General features: G+C 42.4%; 1 protein-coding gene across 1 annotated transcript in view; it reads left to right on the top strand.

Annotated features, from left to right (window-relative positions):
- PHF21A (PHD finger protein 21A) overlaps positions 1 to 17,519 on the top strand; it is an 88,838-nt gene that overhangs the window by 35,113 nt on the left and 36,206 nt on the right. The window contains exon 5 of the mRNA XM_018554546.1: positions 16,323 to 16,529. Coding sequence (XP_018410048.1) covers positions 16,323 to 16,529 — 207 coding nt within the window. The remainder of the gene's footprint in view (positions 1 to 16,322; positions 16,530 to 17,519) is intronic.

Here is a 17,519-nt window from a genome sequence, read left to right as displayed (position 1 = left end):
AGTCTCATTCCATTCCCTGCTTGAGCTTCATGCTTTTATCATAGTTTATAAAGGCCCCAGCCGGTTTGCAATCCCCCCTCCCCCCAATCCATGTTAGTGGCTTTTAGATATTTTGTGCCAACACACTAATGCTGGTCTGTGATGAGTTTACGACATTGTGAAGACAGAGAATGCATGCCTCCAACGTGAGGAGCATCACAATCAGGCTCTTCAAACCTGGTGTGACAGTGCTTTAAATACCAGCACATTGAGCAGGAGGAAGCAGGAGAACAGAGACAGGTGCCTGATTACTTGTAGCAGGGACAATTAAATCTCCACTATCATTACAAAGATGTTTTGCCCAAGAAGTGCCGTGCAATCAAACAAATGTCACAGGGAAATGCAACATCTGATAAAATGGCTTATCATTTTCCAAGTCTAAAATGTCATCCTCCTGTTGCTTTGCCTCTTAAAAGAGCACATTATACTGTAATTATAATAGTTTTTCTTTTTTATAATTTTTTTTTTTAAAGCGCATATGAGATTTTGGTTGGTAATGAGAGTGTGGTTTTTATTTATGGGTGAAGGATTGCTTGGTGCACTCCATTTTCTGGTTGTGTATACCTTTAAAGCAGTGATTCTCAACCTGTGAAACCTCAGGACCCACATTTGCCCTCAGTCATTAAGTCGCGACCCAAGTCGCAGTGAAATGGAACGCACGGCAGCGTGATGGAGCGCCATCCATATGTGCATTGCTTGTGCAGCTCACATGTGCACCTGTAGAGGTGTCGGGAGCCAGAATGTGATGTCACTCCAGTCCAGGCACCTCTACAGGACATGCGAGGGAGCTGTAAGCAATACATGTATGTAGGGAGCTCCTTCGCGGCCATACCCCCAGCCTACCCCACCTCAAGTCAACCCTCGGCGCCGGGCAGCATATTTTGAATGTCTGCTTGGTGTAAGAACTGACAGTGCTGCTCTAGGGGGAGGCTGAGGAGCCTCTCGCCTAGAAAAGTGGAAGGCATGCAGTGACCCACTGAACATGGGGTCGCGACCCACTTTTGGGTCAGGATCCACCAGTTGAGAACCAAGGCCTTAGAGCTATGATTATTTCATAGTTTCATACCATCCATGGCCAAGCCAATGCTTTATAACTGGGTGAAGGGGGGACACATTTATAAAAATGCAACGTAATGCTTTACAAATATGCTTACAACAGATGTGGGGTGCTGCAACACACTGACCTGCATTGTGGTGCTCTGCATCATTTTTTGGTAGCGCACCGTAACACTGGTTATCGTGTTGCAATGCACTGCGCTGCAACCAAAATCTGAGTGAGGTGCATTTGTGTGGCCACAAATCCACCACATCACACCAGTGCACCTTAACATATTACTGTGCGTTGCGGCGTGCTGCAATGCAAGGGTGTTGCCTAAAGCTGGCCATACACTGCTTGCTTAGATTTTGAAAAGAACTTTCGTATGAAGGAACGTTCTTTAAACTTTTTATTAGTTAATTGAGTCAAATCAATGATCGATTTCCACCGTAGTGATGAAAAATCTCAAAGGAGCAGGAGTGAACATTTTTCTTGAACTAACAAAATTTGAACAGTGAATGTTTTTTTTTTGGGGGGGGGGATGCATTTCATTCCAAAAGCGAACATTTAAATCAAATGAAATTTCATTACACAATCTTCCAGTGCCTTATGGTAAAGAAATGTCTTTTCGTATGAAGGTTCCCAAATCTACTAGTTTACAGCTAGCTTTAGTGCCTTGGGGTGCTATTCAGAACAAACAACATCGCTGTAAAGTGTGCTTTACCCCCAACATCGTATTGTAAATGGACCTTGAAACAAGTGAGGTCCCGGTTATTCTAATGAAAGGGTGAAAAAGTGCCTGGAGGAGGATACCTGTCACATGACTTTGACAAGTCATGTGATGAGGCTTTTCTGCTATCCAGAATTGTTCTCTACAGTATTGTGCAGAGAACACACAACAGGACATTGGGAGCTCCACTCCAAAACTTTGCATTTTACAAATAAGAGTAAAATGCAGGCACAGTGTTAGAATAATTGGAGCAATATCCTACCGCAGATGATGATTGGATACTGCTCTCAATTTTAAATGTGGGCCCAAAGTGTAACTATGATGGACTGCCTTGCTCAGCAGGAATAGCTGTTTAGAACAGCATTTCCTCTAGTGATCCCCCCCCCCCCTTTTTAGCATTCAGTTAGTATTTGCTGGGGGGGGGGGTCCAATCCTATGGGGAGGCATGTTACAAACCCTTCCTCTTCATATGCCGCATGCTAGGAGCAGGCAGCCATGAGGAAAACAGAGCTGCAATGTAATCACCAAGGCTTCCCATGCCATTAACAGCTAGTCTGTCATCTTTACAGTCAGGCTGTAAATAAATGTAGCTATTTATGCTCCCCCCAAAGTACATATAAGAGAACTTGTACTATAAGGCAGCACTTTAATCAATCATTTTCCATCATCCTCTGAACACCAGTTGACATGACTGGCTAGTGATATTTGGAGGAATTGTGTAAATGGGAAGCGAAGTGGCGATAGATGTTTCTCTGGTAGGGTCATATGACACACACTCTTTTTAGAAATTCAGGCCTGACCAAGGTCAGAATTGGAAAAAGTCAATGGCAGGAAACAACAAAACCAAAACTACAAATAATCAATGGCCGTTATGAATTCTTAAAACACTTTACAATAATATTACTTTTTTTGTTTTTGGAGAATGGCATATGACTTGTCTATCACATTGATTGAGATGTTACCTTTGTGCTCAGAAACTAGACGATCAATGACCGTGTCTGTTTACTGTATCTGAGAACCATGAGAAAGTTCTGAACCATTAGAGCTGAAATATTTTCACCTCAATAGTGAGATCCTCTACATCCATTGCAAAATAGAAACAGAATACTTTTTTCTATTTATTTATATTTTAAGATGATTACGTTTTATATGATACAATTAAACATTCAAACAATAAGTCTATTGCAAAACAACCCAGAACTAGTTCTCAGGAACCACAATATTTCATACTATTTGTTTTATACTACTGCAGCTTGTCTTGTGTTTTAAGATGTGTATCACACTTGTTATAATGCCTTATGCAGACAAGTGAACACCATAGGAGTATTTACGGTGACACTAAACTCTGCAGTTAAATCTTAAAAATGCATTCAAGAAACTTTTTTGTATTCTACCGTGTTTCCCTGAAAATAAGACACTGTCTTATATTTTTTTTTGCCCCCAAAAAAACCACTAGGTCTTATTTTCAGGGGATGTCTTTTTTTTTTAATGTGCAACAAAATGTACAACAATCCAAAGTTATCTGGTGTCCCCCCGCCTGTCACAGGAACCCGGCGCTATAGAGTAAGTATCGGCTAATGCGGCTCTGCTCCCTCCGCCGCCGCAGCCTTGCTTTCTACAGCGCCGGCTTCCTTTGTCATCAGGGACAGCGGTGCAGCAGTGGGGATATCAGACAGTGGACAGCGTGGTACAGTACCATTTACCGGTACACATAACAGTACAGTACCTATTACATTAAGCAGTGCCTTCAGGGGGACAGCAGTTGGTGAAGTATGGTACTGGAGTGCTCCCTGTCACTGCGCTGGCCGGAGGGAGTCCTCTGTCATCCCCTTAATACAGTATGTCCCTGCAGGCTGATACCATCTCTCCTGCTCTTCGAGTTCCCTCTCACATCCTACCACCAAACTAGGTCTTATCTTCGGGGTAGGTCTTATATTACAGGAATCTTGAAAAATAGTGCTAGGTCTTACTTTCAGGGTAGGTCTTATTTTCGGGGAAACAGATTATTAATATCCATCTTATTAAACAAAAGAAAAGAAAAAGAAGGGCGCCCACCCTAGTGCAGATGATTTATTTTAAAAAGACACAAAAATAGAGTGCAAGGGTACTCACAATGGTAGGTCAAACAAAAGCATGTATAGGTGGTTTCGAGGATACATCCGTTCCAGGACTGCAATCAGCCTGTGTGCCACTGGGATGTGGCGTAGTTTACGTGTTTCCGGGGTCACGCCCCCTTCATCAGATCAATCTATCTTCTTGTTTATACTATCTAATACTATCTTAATAGACTACAACCTCAAAACAAATTAGTAAACTAAACATGAGATTGTAGTCCATCACAGGGGTGAGCTTGGAGCGGTGACTACTTCACAGCACACACAGGGACCACGGGGAACAAAAGTAGTCCCCCTCCAGAAGGAAGGACAGTGTCGGCACCAATTCAGAGATGATTGGAGGATCTACAGCCGAGTGATACACAAATAAGAAACATTTTTGTTAATAGTTAAGGTACTTGAATTTATTTATAAGATTTAACTCCTGAGTTTCGTGTCACTTTAGGCAAACCTGTCCCAAATGTATGCAATAAAACAGACAAAATAAAAGTATCATTGGAGGTTATGTGGAGAATTGTCAATAAACTCAGAGATATAGACATGTGCAAAACTGTATGCAAATTCCTCCTTTTCTGTTAGTCCTTATGCTGCGTTATGTGTAATAGTCCAGACTGGCTCTGCCCATCCATCCATTTCTTGAGTGTCCCTATCGGCCATAACAGAAATGCTTGGGAGGGGAATGGCTAGATTTTCTTTTGCAAGAAAGGTTGAGACCTTCATACGTCTCTAGCTCTGCACTGTTTTGATAAGAAGATTTCACTGAAAGTAACCTCTTCTGTGTATTTTTTTTCATTATGTGCTCAGTTTTGATTGCCCAGGTTTGTGAATGGCTTTCTTTAATAGTAAGCACTTGTTTTCAGACACCTCAGAGTTCTTTGGTACACATTTGTTTCCAAATAAATAAATAAATAACGGCTTTAGCCTGTCCTATTTTTAGAAACGGAGAGAAGAAATGCAGCTCAGAAAAAAATATCTCCCTCCAAATCTTTTGTTTTGTTCAGAAAACAAGTTTACCTGCACTCGCGACATATTGAAACCATTAAAAAAACAGACGTATTGTGTAAGTTCTGTTTGCTGCAGCGCACATTGGAAGTGCTTGAAGATAAGGGAGTAAAAGCTTTTTTTTTAGTGTTCGGATGCTGTTGTAGAAGTGAAGCAAAGGGGGTGTCAGTATAGCTTTTCTTTGTCCAGTGTGAGTAGACTTCTGGACTGTTTTTTTGATTGAAAGAATCATTTTCTTACGGCATATTCATCTTGCGGAAGTTTAATGCTTGAGCCCCACTATCACTTGTTTGAGAAAAACAAAGTTGTCTGACATTCAATAATACATTTGGTGGCTAGCGCCTCTTACGGCCTTTAGGGACCTGGGCCGCTTGGTGAATATACAGTACTCGCGTAGTTGCAGAAAAATAAAATAGGTCATGGCATAGTTAACTTGTTAATGAGAGTTGCCGAATCTTTACATTCTGAGCTGCTAAATCTTTACGATGATAGAATAAACAAATGTGTTGGTTCTTGTACATTTCCTGGGGTTCCTCACCTGCCTGGTTTTGTTTGGATTTTTTTGTAAGCCGCCTTTTTTTGTTGCACCCTACTGTAGTGGTCAGGGGATAAAAAAGGTTCATTTCAATTCACTTTGTTGCTGCGTTTGCTCGGTGGGTAGGATTGCCTTGTAAGCTTTTTCACTCATGACCTGGTATGAATTATGCATTTGCCCTGGTTTAGCTGGGTAGGATCCTCCATCATCCTTCCTCACATATACCTGTGATAATATTCATTCGACTGGTTATTATTTGTTTCTCTTTTTTTTTTTTATTTGAAGCTTACATCCTCAGGATATCAGAATCTGCTTCCTCCAGCAAGCAGAAGAGCTGAGGTGTTACTTTTTTCTGTTTCTCTGGAATCAAGAGACCAGTCTGGTCAAAGAACACAAGATTAGCACTTTTCTATTTGGTGGACAGTTTGTATCATTTTTGCATAGGTCCCTGGTGAGCTGTTTTCATAACAAAAGCTACATTGTATGAAAACACGGAAATCATCATAAGGCATTTCAGTTTGTAATGGGGGTAAGGAGTCGTCTACTGCTCAGTTGTTTGTATGTGTGGAAGTTGGATATATTTACTTTATCGTTTTGTTTTTTTCCTTCATCATGAATTTATTTTATTTATGTGGCGCAAGTTTATAAACTATTTTACATTTTTTAATGTTATTTGTATTCATCGATCCATGACACACAGTTTGCAGGGGAATTGCAAGTTCGCTTGCCAGCAGCTGCAAAATACTGAATCTGAGATTGCCTTTAAAGAATCACATTCAGCATTCTGAACATGCCGTCTAAAACATTTTGGTTATAGTTATACTTCATTTTTTTTTTTTATATGTGATAAAGTGGTAATAAGTTAGAACCCTTCTCTGCCGAACCCCCCCTTCCCCATTGGGTGCAGGATTAAATCTGTCCCTGATTTGCATTCAACATTAAAGGCACTAACAGATTAGCAACTGCAAACAAAAACATAGTTTTGAAAAATGTCCCCCCGTAATGTCTGAGAAAGTGTTAGGCCTCGTTCACACTAGATGCAGTGCGTTCCGGTCCGATTCTGGACAGAACGCACTGCCTCACATTGCGGCCGGCTCACTTTTTTGTGGGGCAGGAGGGGGCATGGCGGTCCATTGAAGTGAATGGCACCGTAGCCACGCCCTCCGGCCACAGTGCGATTGGCCGCATGGGATCGCGTAGGCACATTATGCCTGCAGCCCCTTCTGCCCCACAAAAAAGTGAGCCGGCCGCAATGCGAGGCAGTGCGTTCTGTCCAGAATCGGGCCGGAACGCACTGCATCTGGTGTGAACCAATTGTCAGGCTTCATGTGACCTCTCGTATTTCTATCTGATAGGTTATATTAAATTTACGCCCCCAGTAGTAGTTGATGACGGCTGTTGGGTGGTCAAACAAAACCTTTTTGTGTTTCTTTTCAACTCTACATCCTCATACGATGTAAAACAGAAGTTGGAGGATATCCAAATGGGATTGATTTTGGCCATAGTAGAAGTTCACTCGACAAAATCTGAAATCCGTCCAGAAAACCGTGTGTGATGAGCTTGATCTATGTGCTAGAAATGATTTGCTGTCTCTGTATAGTGTTTGATGGTAGTTCAGAGACCGGACAAATACTGGATGATGGAGCTTTCTCTCTGTACAGTCCGATTTCTCTTCTTTTCATTCTGGATTTGTTCTTCATAGTTCTTAGATTGTGAATTAACAAAGTGAATGCTGGAGTTGAGAAGTCTGAATTTTAAAGCTGAACTCCATCAATTAATAAATTATTTTTATTTACTGAAAAACCATTACTCTAGTTCAGGGGTCAGCAAACCTAAACACTCACAGAGCCATTTGGACCCATTTCCCACAGAAAAGAAAACACCGGGAGCCACAAAACCCTTTTGACGTCTAAAATGAAGATAACACTGCATATATAGTTTTTTACCTTTATGCTACACACACTTCTCCTCTCCTGCCTTTTACTAGGGACGCAACCGGGAGAGTAGCTGAGTCACAAGATCCGCCCCCTTACTGAGAAGCCCATCCGCAGTGCGGGGCCCTGAGACCCTGCACTGCCGCATATTCCACCCGGGGGGGTGCTCAGGTCCGGACCTCACTGGGCCCCCCCAGAGCCTCAGGCCCCAGGGGCTGTTTCGCCTCTGGACAGGGAGCCACCGCAGAGGGATGAAAGAGCCGTAGGTTGCTGACCCCTGCTCTAGTTGTTTCAAAATACTTTACTTTTAAATACCTGATTTGGCTTCATTTCAGCCTCTTGCATTCACTCTCTTGTACAGCAGTAGTAGTGGCTAATCACCTGTCCAGCATTCACATGGGTTGCCAATAAACATGCTGAGTGGAGGAGAGACCAGAGAGATGAATTTTTCTGTTTTGTTGCTACTCCTACATTCAGCCACAAACTGATGACAAGGTAGTGACTCAACTGTGTTGTTTAACTGCAATAAGGAAAAGTTCGGTCACCAGGCTAGACACGTCATTATAAATTCCTTTTAGGGCCCAGTCGCACTATGCTCGGATCAGAACGTTTTTGGTCTGGTCCAAAAACACATCCCCATTCATTCCTATGGTAAAAAGTGAGGCTAGTTCACAGCACTGTGTTCAGTTCTAGGACATTTAAAAAAAAAAATCCTGGATGCACTATTTTCTCTGGTCCGGAACGCACTAGAAAGTCAGTTGAGAAAAAAATTGCACCGGAACGCATCAAAACCGCATGACCGCTTTTGCATAAATGTATCCAGATCTGTTCTGGAGATGGATTGAACACGCTCCTTAAGGAGCATTGCTTAAAACATAATTACTGTTTAATCATTAGGAACATGGACTTCTCTAGTCTCCAATATATGCATGATAAGTAAAGTCAACTTCAGAGCATCTATGGAATATTTTAAAGGCCTTCTATAGACGGCTGGGAAAATGAATCCCAAACCTTCCTCTCGTCCTACAACGTGCCCATATTTTCTTTACTTGCTACATTGTGTTGTTCATCTTTTTGCATTCCGATCAAGTCCGCTTGTCAGTTTTTCAGGGGGATCTGACCGGAAGCCCCATGATAGTCTATGGGCAGCCGAATCTAAACGGACATGTGTCATGTTGCTTTTTATGTTCTTATTATTCAACGGTGCATAAAGCAACCCAAAATTTTGAGTTGCCACTAGAACAAGAATAAAGGGGAAATCTTCCAACGGGGACACTTATTCCCATGATGGCTCTCAAGGGAATTTCTTTCACTTTGGAAAGATATTCTCTAACTTCCTGTTGAGTCTACTGGACAGGAAGTGAAGGGGAAATCTACCCGAGACACGGATGGCAAAAACAAGACAGCAGAAATGAAGAGGAGTTGTGCGCTTGTATTTACTTTAACTATATTTTAATTGAGCGCAGAGTACGTTAAGAAAAATGGCATATCATTAAAAACATTGGATCGCATCTAGCTCTTAGGAGTAGTCTCCTCCCTTGTGTGTACAAAACACTAGTCGTCCTTCAGGAAAACATGTGGTTGGCCTTCTAGCCATAAGGAGAAGTTCTGCACTTCATGGCCCATTCACACTTGATGCTCTGGCCATTTTTTTCCCCAGCGCAGCCCCAATGCAAGACCAGGCCATTTGTCTTGTTCAGATGGGCACAGTGTTCTGATCATGATGCATTGCACTGTTTCTTTGTTGGTTTGTTTTTTTAAACGTTTTTGTTTTGTTAGTACTTCATTGAAAATGAAATTTCAATAAAGTTCTAACCCCCCCCCCCCAAAAAAAAACTGAACAGTTCTAGCATGGCTGCTGTTATGAATAGTAGACTTATTAGGAATTTTCTGATTCATTTTGGACACAGCTATGAGGTATAATAAGATAAATAAATAGTTCCTGATGGAACAATAGCATCCAGTAAGTAGTTTCCGTCCATGTTTCAGGTGTATGGATTACATTGGCATTTATTCCTTGAAGCAGAATAAATGCAGCATTTTATTGCCGTGTGTTATTTGCTCATTTTAACATCCAGTATTTGTTTTCAGTTCACTAAATGTTTTATCTAATGGATCCGCTAAATTTTGCACTTGAATATTGTATTATTGATCCAAAAGTCAATCATTGCACTGGTTCTAGCGCCTACAAAATACCATTTACCTCCTGGCTGACATTATCCGTGAGCTTCAATGAGGTCTATTGTTGGGAGCAGAAAAATTAGCCATTCTAGGTAAACGTAAAACATGAATCCAGATTTAAGAGCAACCCAGAGGCTTTCCGTAGTTAAATGTTCATTTCATGCCATTGAAATATTTGTTTGTGAATAAACCGTTCTGATGTGAGAATTATGAGCAGATATGATGAACGCATGTTCAATGACTTGTGCGTGGTTTTTTTTCCCCTCTCCCCCCACACACAAAGGAGGCTAAAGTCGGTTTTAGTCTCTGGTTCAGGCCTGATTTTAATATATATGACCACTTGTATGCCTTCTGTTGTAGCTTCCAAATTGATCATTGGCCTCTGCCATTGATAAGTGTCTTTGTCAAGTGACCCGTCTGTGTTTCCATAGAAACCAGCGGTTGACATACTCCTTACCTCTTGTACATGTTGTCAGGAGTGAGCAGGAAGGGTGGTAAAAATCATGCTGGAAGCCCGAGTGACAGGCAGCTGGCGTCTCTTTTATAAGGTTATCTTCTGTTTTTTGTAACTGGAAGAGGCAGCAATATCAATGAGTCTGCAGTATTCCACTTCTTGCGGTGATTACTTTACAACACACACATGGACCATGGAGAACAAAAGTAGCCCCCCTCCAGAAGGAAGGACAGTGTCGGCACCAATTCAGAGATGATCTAAGGATCTACATCCGAGTGGTACACAATTAAGCCCGTGACACACTGCACGCAAAACCCTGCAGAGCGAAGCAAAGCTGTCAGGCAGGGAACTTCGCGTGCAGTGTGTGAGCTGACTGCAGGCAGATGAATGACCACCTTCAGCCAATCGGCTCGTGCGTAACAACCGGCTGCACTTCGCATCCTGATGCGCGTGTTTATACGCGTGAGCCGATTGGCTAAAGATGGCATTTTTCATCTCGGCACGCTCAGCTATGCGAGCTCTCGCAAGCTTACGTGCTGGAGAAATAATTACAGGACACACTGGTTGTGAAGGCAGCGCGCCTCTGCTTCATGTGCAGTGTGTCACAGCCTTTAAGATGCAGTATTGTTAATAGTTCAGGTACTTAAATGTATTTTTAATTCATTTTCAGTGTCCCTTTTAATTTTTAGTCTGATTTGACAACGGTCATCAGGACAATTTGGGTGGGTGACTCTACCTATTGAGGACACAAACAATGAAAACCTGACAGAGGTTCTAACCCATCCCTAGTTTATCCAAAATGTTTTTAGTTTTTTTTTAAATGTTGGCTTTAGATCCACTTTGAAGGTTTTTGTCATTTTAAGCTGTGTATCTAGTAAGGTCTTCACTTTTATATACAAACAGGATTAAATAGAACTGCAGTACACACACAGGAATCATTGCTGAGTCCTCTCTTCAGGACACAAGTGAGGATTGCTTTTTCTCTGGTTTTCTTGCAGTAGAAACAGTGAAAATGAAGACTGTTAGATAAACAGAGTTGCAAATAAGGCCACCTTGTATGTGACTTCCTATCATTTAATTGTTTTGTCACACTGTTGTCCATCACCGATAAAACCGCCTTTCACTGGAGGCATGGCCGTAATGAAGAGGCAAAGTGTATTAAATGTGATGTGTAATGCACTGAATCACTTGCTGCCAGAGTAATGTCCAAGTCATTTATCCTCGTGATTGTGCACTTCATGTATTCCTCTTTCCTCCTTGTGTTCATGTATAATTGAGCTGAGCACGTCTGCTGCGAGTAACAGAGCTGCATTGAATTTTTGCTTAAGTCTGCACTCTTAAAACGTTCCTGTTGTCATCCGCGTCGGGTTTTCAGACTCCAAACGGGCTTATCAAATGCAACCAGTTGGTGCTGCTGTTGTATGAACGCAGGGGAGCTTCTTGTGTGGAAGGTTAATGGAGCATAATTATAAAGCAACATGAATTGTTAAACCACTCCACTCCTAATACCTGCTCTGTAAGTGGAAAGTGTTTTTTTCCCCCTTTTGTATAGTGTTAGGCATATGTGCGACAATCGACCTCTAAAAAGCAGCTGTGACCCTAATGGGCGAATTCTTTCATCCTTAAAGGCCTACCGTAGTAAAAAAAAAAAATCTTGTATTCTGGTAACTATTCATGTTATACCTGTAATGGTTGTATTCAGTATATGAATTCCTGTTTTATTTCACCGTCCTTACTTTGTATTTTACTTCCTGTCTACAGGGTTACAAATCTGCAGTGTTATCTAGCTATTACAGTTCTTGCAGCAAATTAAAAAAATCTAAATAAGCCTTTCTTAAGGCCTGGTTCACACCTGTACGTTTTGTAGCGCGTTCAACGCTCTACCAACGCTCTACAAAATGCTCAAACATGAAAACCCCATTGTTTTCTATGGGTATGGTTCACACCTTGCCGTATTTCAGCCCGTCTGAATGCGCTACAAAACGGCCTACGTCTGTAACTGTACATGAGCTTCTTTGCAGCGTTTTTGTCGCGCGTTTCCATTGGGATACAGCCAAGTAGCCCTCGGAAACGCACGAATCGCGGTAAAAACGCGCATCACGAAACGCGCGACAAGCGCGCATATTCGATACGCCTAGGTGTGAACAGAGCCTAATACGGGTGGGGATCTTGATTTGAAGGGGACACTTCGATGTGAAGGGGGAAATCCACTTTTTTGGTGTGTTCATTATATGGGGTTCCACGTAAAACAATGTCCTTTTAGACTGAAGTGCCTTGAGATTTTGCGTGCTTTTTTCAAGGATGCTGTGAATAAAAAAATGGTGAGAAACGCTGGCCTAGATGGAGGTGAGGATCATAGGAAAGTAATACATGTTAGTAAGGAGTTAAAATGTTGCAATTCTAGAGACCACTTGATGGGAATGTGCATATAAATATAAACATTGATACTTAGGCCCCTTTCACATGGCCGCTCCGATTGGTTCCGCCTGTCAGTTTTTCAGGCAGACCCAATTGGATACCCAATGCAAGTCTATGGGCAGTCGTGTGTAAACGGACGGGTATCCATTTACACCTGGTTACCCCTGAGTCTGGCCGGGTCCGGAAAAACAAAAGGATAAGAGATCCCTTTTCCGGACCAGATCGTGTCAGATTGGGGGTAATCTGATGTACACATGTCCAGTTACATCCAATTCCCCATACAGCGACATGGGGTCCAGTAATTGCAGTTTTTTTCCTCCATCGCAAGGTGACATCCGCTCCGTACTGCTGTGATCAGGACAGGATCCGTGCATAGATCCTCTCCTCATCAGCCCATGTGAAAGGGGCCTATGGGGAATTTCAATGGTTACAAGTATATTCTCACGCTCTTCAGCATTATCTTGAATTATATCTTGTCACTAATAGCACGTTGAGTAATTCGGGACATAAAGTGACACTGTTCTCTTGTATTACTCAGCTGGAGCTCATCAGATCATCTTGGAATTGGTGCCGACACTGTCCTTCCTTCTGGGGGGGGGCTACTTTTGTTCCCCATGGTCCTTGTGTGTTGTAAAGTAGTCACCGCTCCAAGCTCACTCCTGTGATGGACTACAATCTCAATATAAATCAGTAAACTAAACATGAGATTGTAGTCCATCACAGGAGTGAGCTTGGAGCGGTGACTACTTTGCAACACACACATGAACCATGGGGAACAAAAGTAGCCCCCCTCCAGAAGGAAGGACAGTGTCAGCACCAATTCAGAGATGATTGGAGGATCCACAGCCGAGTTATACACAAATAAGATACATTGTTAGTAATAGTTTAGGTACTTGAAAGCAATTTAAAGATTTACTCTAATACTTTATACTTGAGTGCTTCTCATCCCATGTAGAGATATATTAAATTCTGTGAAGACTAAAGAATGAGCCTCTCATTGTGGATGAGCCACATTTGTCGTTGTTTGACCAGACCAAGGCAGATCTTGTAAGCAGGGGTGCTTTTAAGTGAAGATGGCAGATCCCGTCACTGGCAGCAGCATCTCATAGCCGTAAGGTTTTGCACAGCTACAGGGATAAAAACAAACCTAGAGCTTTTCTGATTCCATTCACCTGTCAGAAAAGCAGCGCTCTCTTTAATCCCTAGGCCAGCAGTGCATTTGTATACTGTAGATTCATAACATGTTTCTTTTATTATCATCCGTATGCTGCACAGCTCTTGTGTCAAATGTGCATGTATGAAAACTCATGTGAACAGTATGATGGCTTTGTTGTTGGCATGCTTGCTCTGCAGGCCTGGATCCTGTGTCCAAACCCTGTTTTATATGTGTACTGTATATAGGTGTTCTTGGTGCCCGTTCCATCTCCTTTTCATAAATTGTTAACATTGCGGGGAAAATCACAGGATCAGGTCTTTCAGTTTGTTCCACTCAGGGCTGCAGGCAAGCAAGCCAGCTGACCACCCTTTGTAAATACCAAGCCCGAGTCTACGAGCTGACTCGCATTCATTATCTCTGATGCATGCATTCAGATGCGAGATTTGTTTTTTCATTCTGCCGCCGAAGAAAATTTGCTTGCATATTTGTTCTGTTTGCGAAGGTTTTGTTTCATTTCCGAAGCACAAGAAAAGAGGGGGGTTTAGAAAATGTGATGCGACTCACTTTAACTCCTGCCGTCACAATTCATCTTCTGATTGGACTTCTCTTGTTAAAACCATCTGGCTTTATCATTCTTATAGCAACCTGCTTCCTACTGTTCCCTTCTGCTGAGCCACTGTAGGCTGAAAGAGGGCTCGCCTTGTTGTTGAAGCTTGCATGTCACTCAGGAGTTCAGGAAGGCTATTAGGTCTCTGTATACCGAGAAACTTTTGCTAAAAGAATGAATATTCTTGTTCCCTCTGTAGTACCTGTGCAGCCTTCTATTCAAAGATTTCCCGGCAAGTGACAGCTGGCTGGCACTACAGCCTACTTGTATTGCTAGGCCTTCCCCCATCTATGGGCTTTTTTTTTTTTTCCCCTTCATCTTCAATGTGTTCCTATATCTCTCAGCTGCAGCCACAGATTCTCTTTGTCACTGTGAAGAGCCTTGATGATGATGATCTGCACAATCCTTTATAGAAAGCTGATTTGATGACTTGTTTAATTTTCCTGAAAGTTCTGCTAGATGTGATGATTTGGGCTGAGAGATGTTGGATACAGTCGGTCTATATCCGATGATATGTATCTGCTTACTGTTGTGGATTGTGAAATAATCTTGAAATGTCTTTGCTGTTGCAAGTCTGCACTGGCTACCCTGCAATCTGTATAGTGTGCATTGTATTGTGACAAAGATGCAAGGTTTTTAGGGCTAGTTCACACCAGCCCCAGTGTGTTGCAGCCTGATTTGGTGCGCACTGGATCACATCCCGGCCGGCTCACTGCATTCTGGGGCGGGAGGTGGCGGTGCATCAATGTCAATATCACCGCAGCCACGACCCCCGGCCGCAGTGCAATCACCCGCACCGGAATGCGTGGCACCACTAACAGGTGACCGCAGAATATTTAGTAGCAAGGAACACCTCAATCCAATGATTTGGAGGGGTGTCCCAATACTTTTGGCAATATAGTGTATATGCCTAAACCTTTAAAATTTACACATACTAAAACCCTCAGGGATAACCGAGCTGGATAGGAAACGAAGGACTTCCTGTTAGACCAGAAATCACTTGTATTATTTATTATTATTACCAGTATTTATATAGCGCCGACAATTTACGCAGCGCTTTTACATAGTTGCACATTCACATCAGTCCCTGCCCTTCAGGAGCTTACAATCTAAGGTCTTATGACACATGCATACATACAGGGCCTATTTACCTTCCAGTGATGTACGAAAAAGCTTTCTTTTATTAGCACGCTGCAGCATTACAATAGTGTGAATAGCCAATTGAAATGAAACTTTTACAAAGATCCCGTCACCAACTTAGAAATGCAGGTAATGGTTCAGAAAAAATACGTATTTTAAATGCATCAGTACGTTTTATTCACTTGCAATGTGCCTGTGAACTTGCTAGAAAATTTGATTACTCCATGTAGAGTCAATTCCGTAGCACAGCTCCCCTCACTTGTACATCATAGCCCTCTCCTTTTCTGGGAGTGTCTAATTACTCTGTGCTGGCCCAGCTCCTCTGCCCCTCACCTACCTACATAACCTATTATGTAGCTGATGGGGAAAGAACAAAAGGCTATACTATAGAGCAGGGGTGGGCAACTCCAGCCCTCCAGCTGTGCTTTAACTACAAACCCCAACATGCCTCTGCCTCTGGGATTCATGCCTGTAACTGGCAGTCTTGCAATCCATTATGGGACTTGTTGTTCCACAATAGCTAGAGGGCCAGAGTGGCCCACCCCTGCTGTTGAGAGTCACATAAGAGTCTTCTGGGGCTGCTGACATAATACCCATGGCGGTTGTACCCTACAACAGTCAGTCTACACAAGGAAGGCTTTTACAGGTAAATAACATACATGATATGAAAAATGCACATATAATTCTATATGAAGATCTTTGTTGACGTGAATGGTCTGGAAGTAGCGGTATTTTTTTTACATGTACCGTGGATCCAATAGGTTTGCAATATGCGTTAGCTGAATTATATACTCACTGATGTCCGTAAGTGGTTTACATGCTCACTGGTGTCGGTAGTAGAGTCCTCTTCTCTGTCGGAGGACTGAAGTAGTAGAATGTTTAGCAGTGTTCCTGAAAGTTCTGTAATCCAGATGATAACATTGACTGATGGTGTGTGACAGACTGTCATCTCATGTTAGTGTATTGTGTCTTGCAGAAACTTGTAGTCGAGCAGCTTCGAAAGAATCTCATAGTGAAACAGGAACTCCCAGACAATAAACTTCTTATCCAGCCTCTGCTCCACCTAGAAAGCAAACCGCCAACACCACAAGTGCAGCAGCAACCACATCAGATACAACTGCAACAGCTCCAACCCCAGCAGCTGTCATGTGCAACACCTCTTCCAGGCCTGAGTGGTGGACAGGTGAGTGAAGGAGCCAATTTTTATGCTGAATTGACATGTCTTGGCACAAGTGAGAAACTTCTTGAGGTCTATGGACACAGACATGTGCTAAAGTCTACTGCCCTCATCAGCTGTCAGTAGGCCTTTTATTTTTGGAACCATGTTCAGAGGTTACTGTAGGAGCCAGTGCGGCAGCACAGGCATCTGTATGTTGTCTCCTGATATCTGATGTGCGCCGTCATGCAGGAACCTCTTCATAAAGGTAAGCAGAGGTTTACTGATCGCTTATAATGGTGGATATTTTTAGCTATGGGGTTTCATGCACATCACTTTAAATTTAACTTGAAGGTAGTCCCAGTGCATCTGATTTTATTTACAGCTCTTGGCACCCTCTGCTGGATATTCCAACCTCTCAAGGTAATTCCTTGTCAAAACTCTGTATAGGTCATTTGTTTACTTGCAGAATGTAAGATATATGCAGTAGCACTCAACTGGCAATTGTACCAGTAAAGAGAATGTGGAGATGTTCAGTATTTATTAAACCCCCCCAACCCCCCTCTCCTGTCTATATTGAATCTGCTAACTAGTTGTACCATGACTGAGGAGGCCTGTGAGAAAAGGTGTCGGATGAGAGGACATCCAGTAACTTCACAAGAGATTTGTTTCTGGAAATAGGCACAGTCAGCGTGGGTGTTAGAACTTCACATGCCATGTGATTAAAAGTCTTCTTAAAAAAAGACCTGTAATTGTTGGCAGGGAGTCACTGTGATATTAATTTTTTTTAAATCATCAGTACTTTAAGATGGAGTTCTTGTAATGAATTAGGAATATTGTGGCAGTGCAGCACAGAGCAAGCCAAGGCTGTAAAACAAAGTAGCTTCTATATAGGGGGCACTCAGAGCAGACCACTGGCAACCTCCTCAATCTGTACACATTTATTTTCATTATTGTATACCATATATTACTTAAAAAAGCTAAAGTTTTTTGTCTGATAATAGGTGCCCCCCACCC

This window comes from Nanorana parkeri, unplaced genomic scaffold, assembly GCF_000935625.1.
Source record: "Nanorana parkeri isolate BGI_ZX_2015 unplaced genomic scaffold, ASM93562v1 scaffold163, whole genome shotgun sequence".
NCBI lineage: Eukaryota > Metazoa > Chordata > Amphibia > Anura > Dicroglossidae > Nanorana > Nanorana parkeri.
Note: the sequence above shows the minus strand (reverse complement) of the source record. Positions and strands in the feature narration are given on the sequence as shown.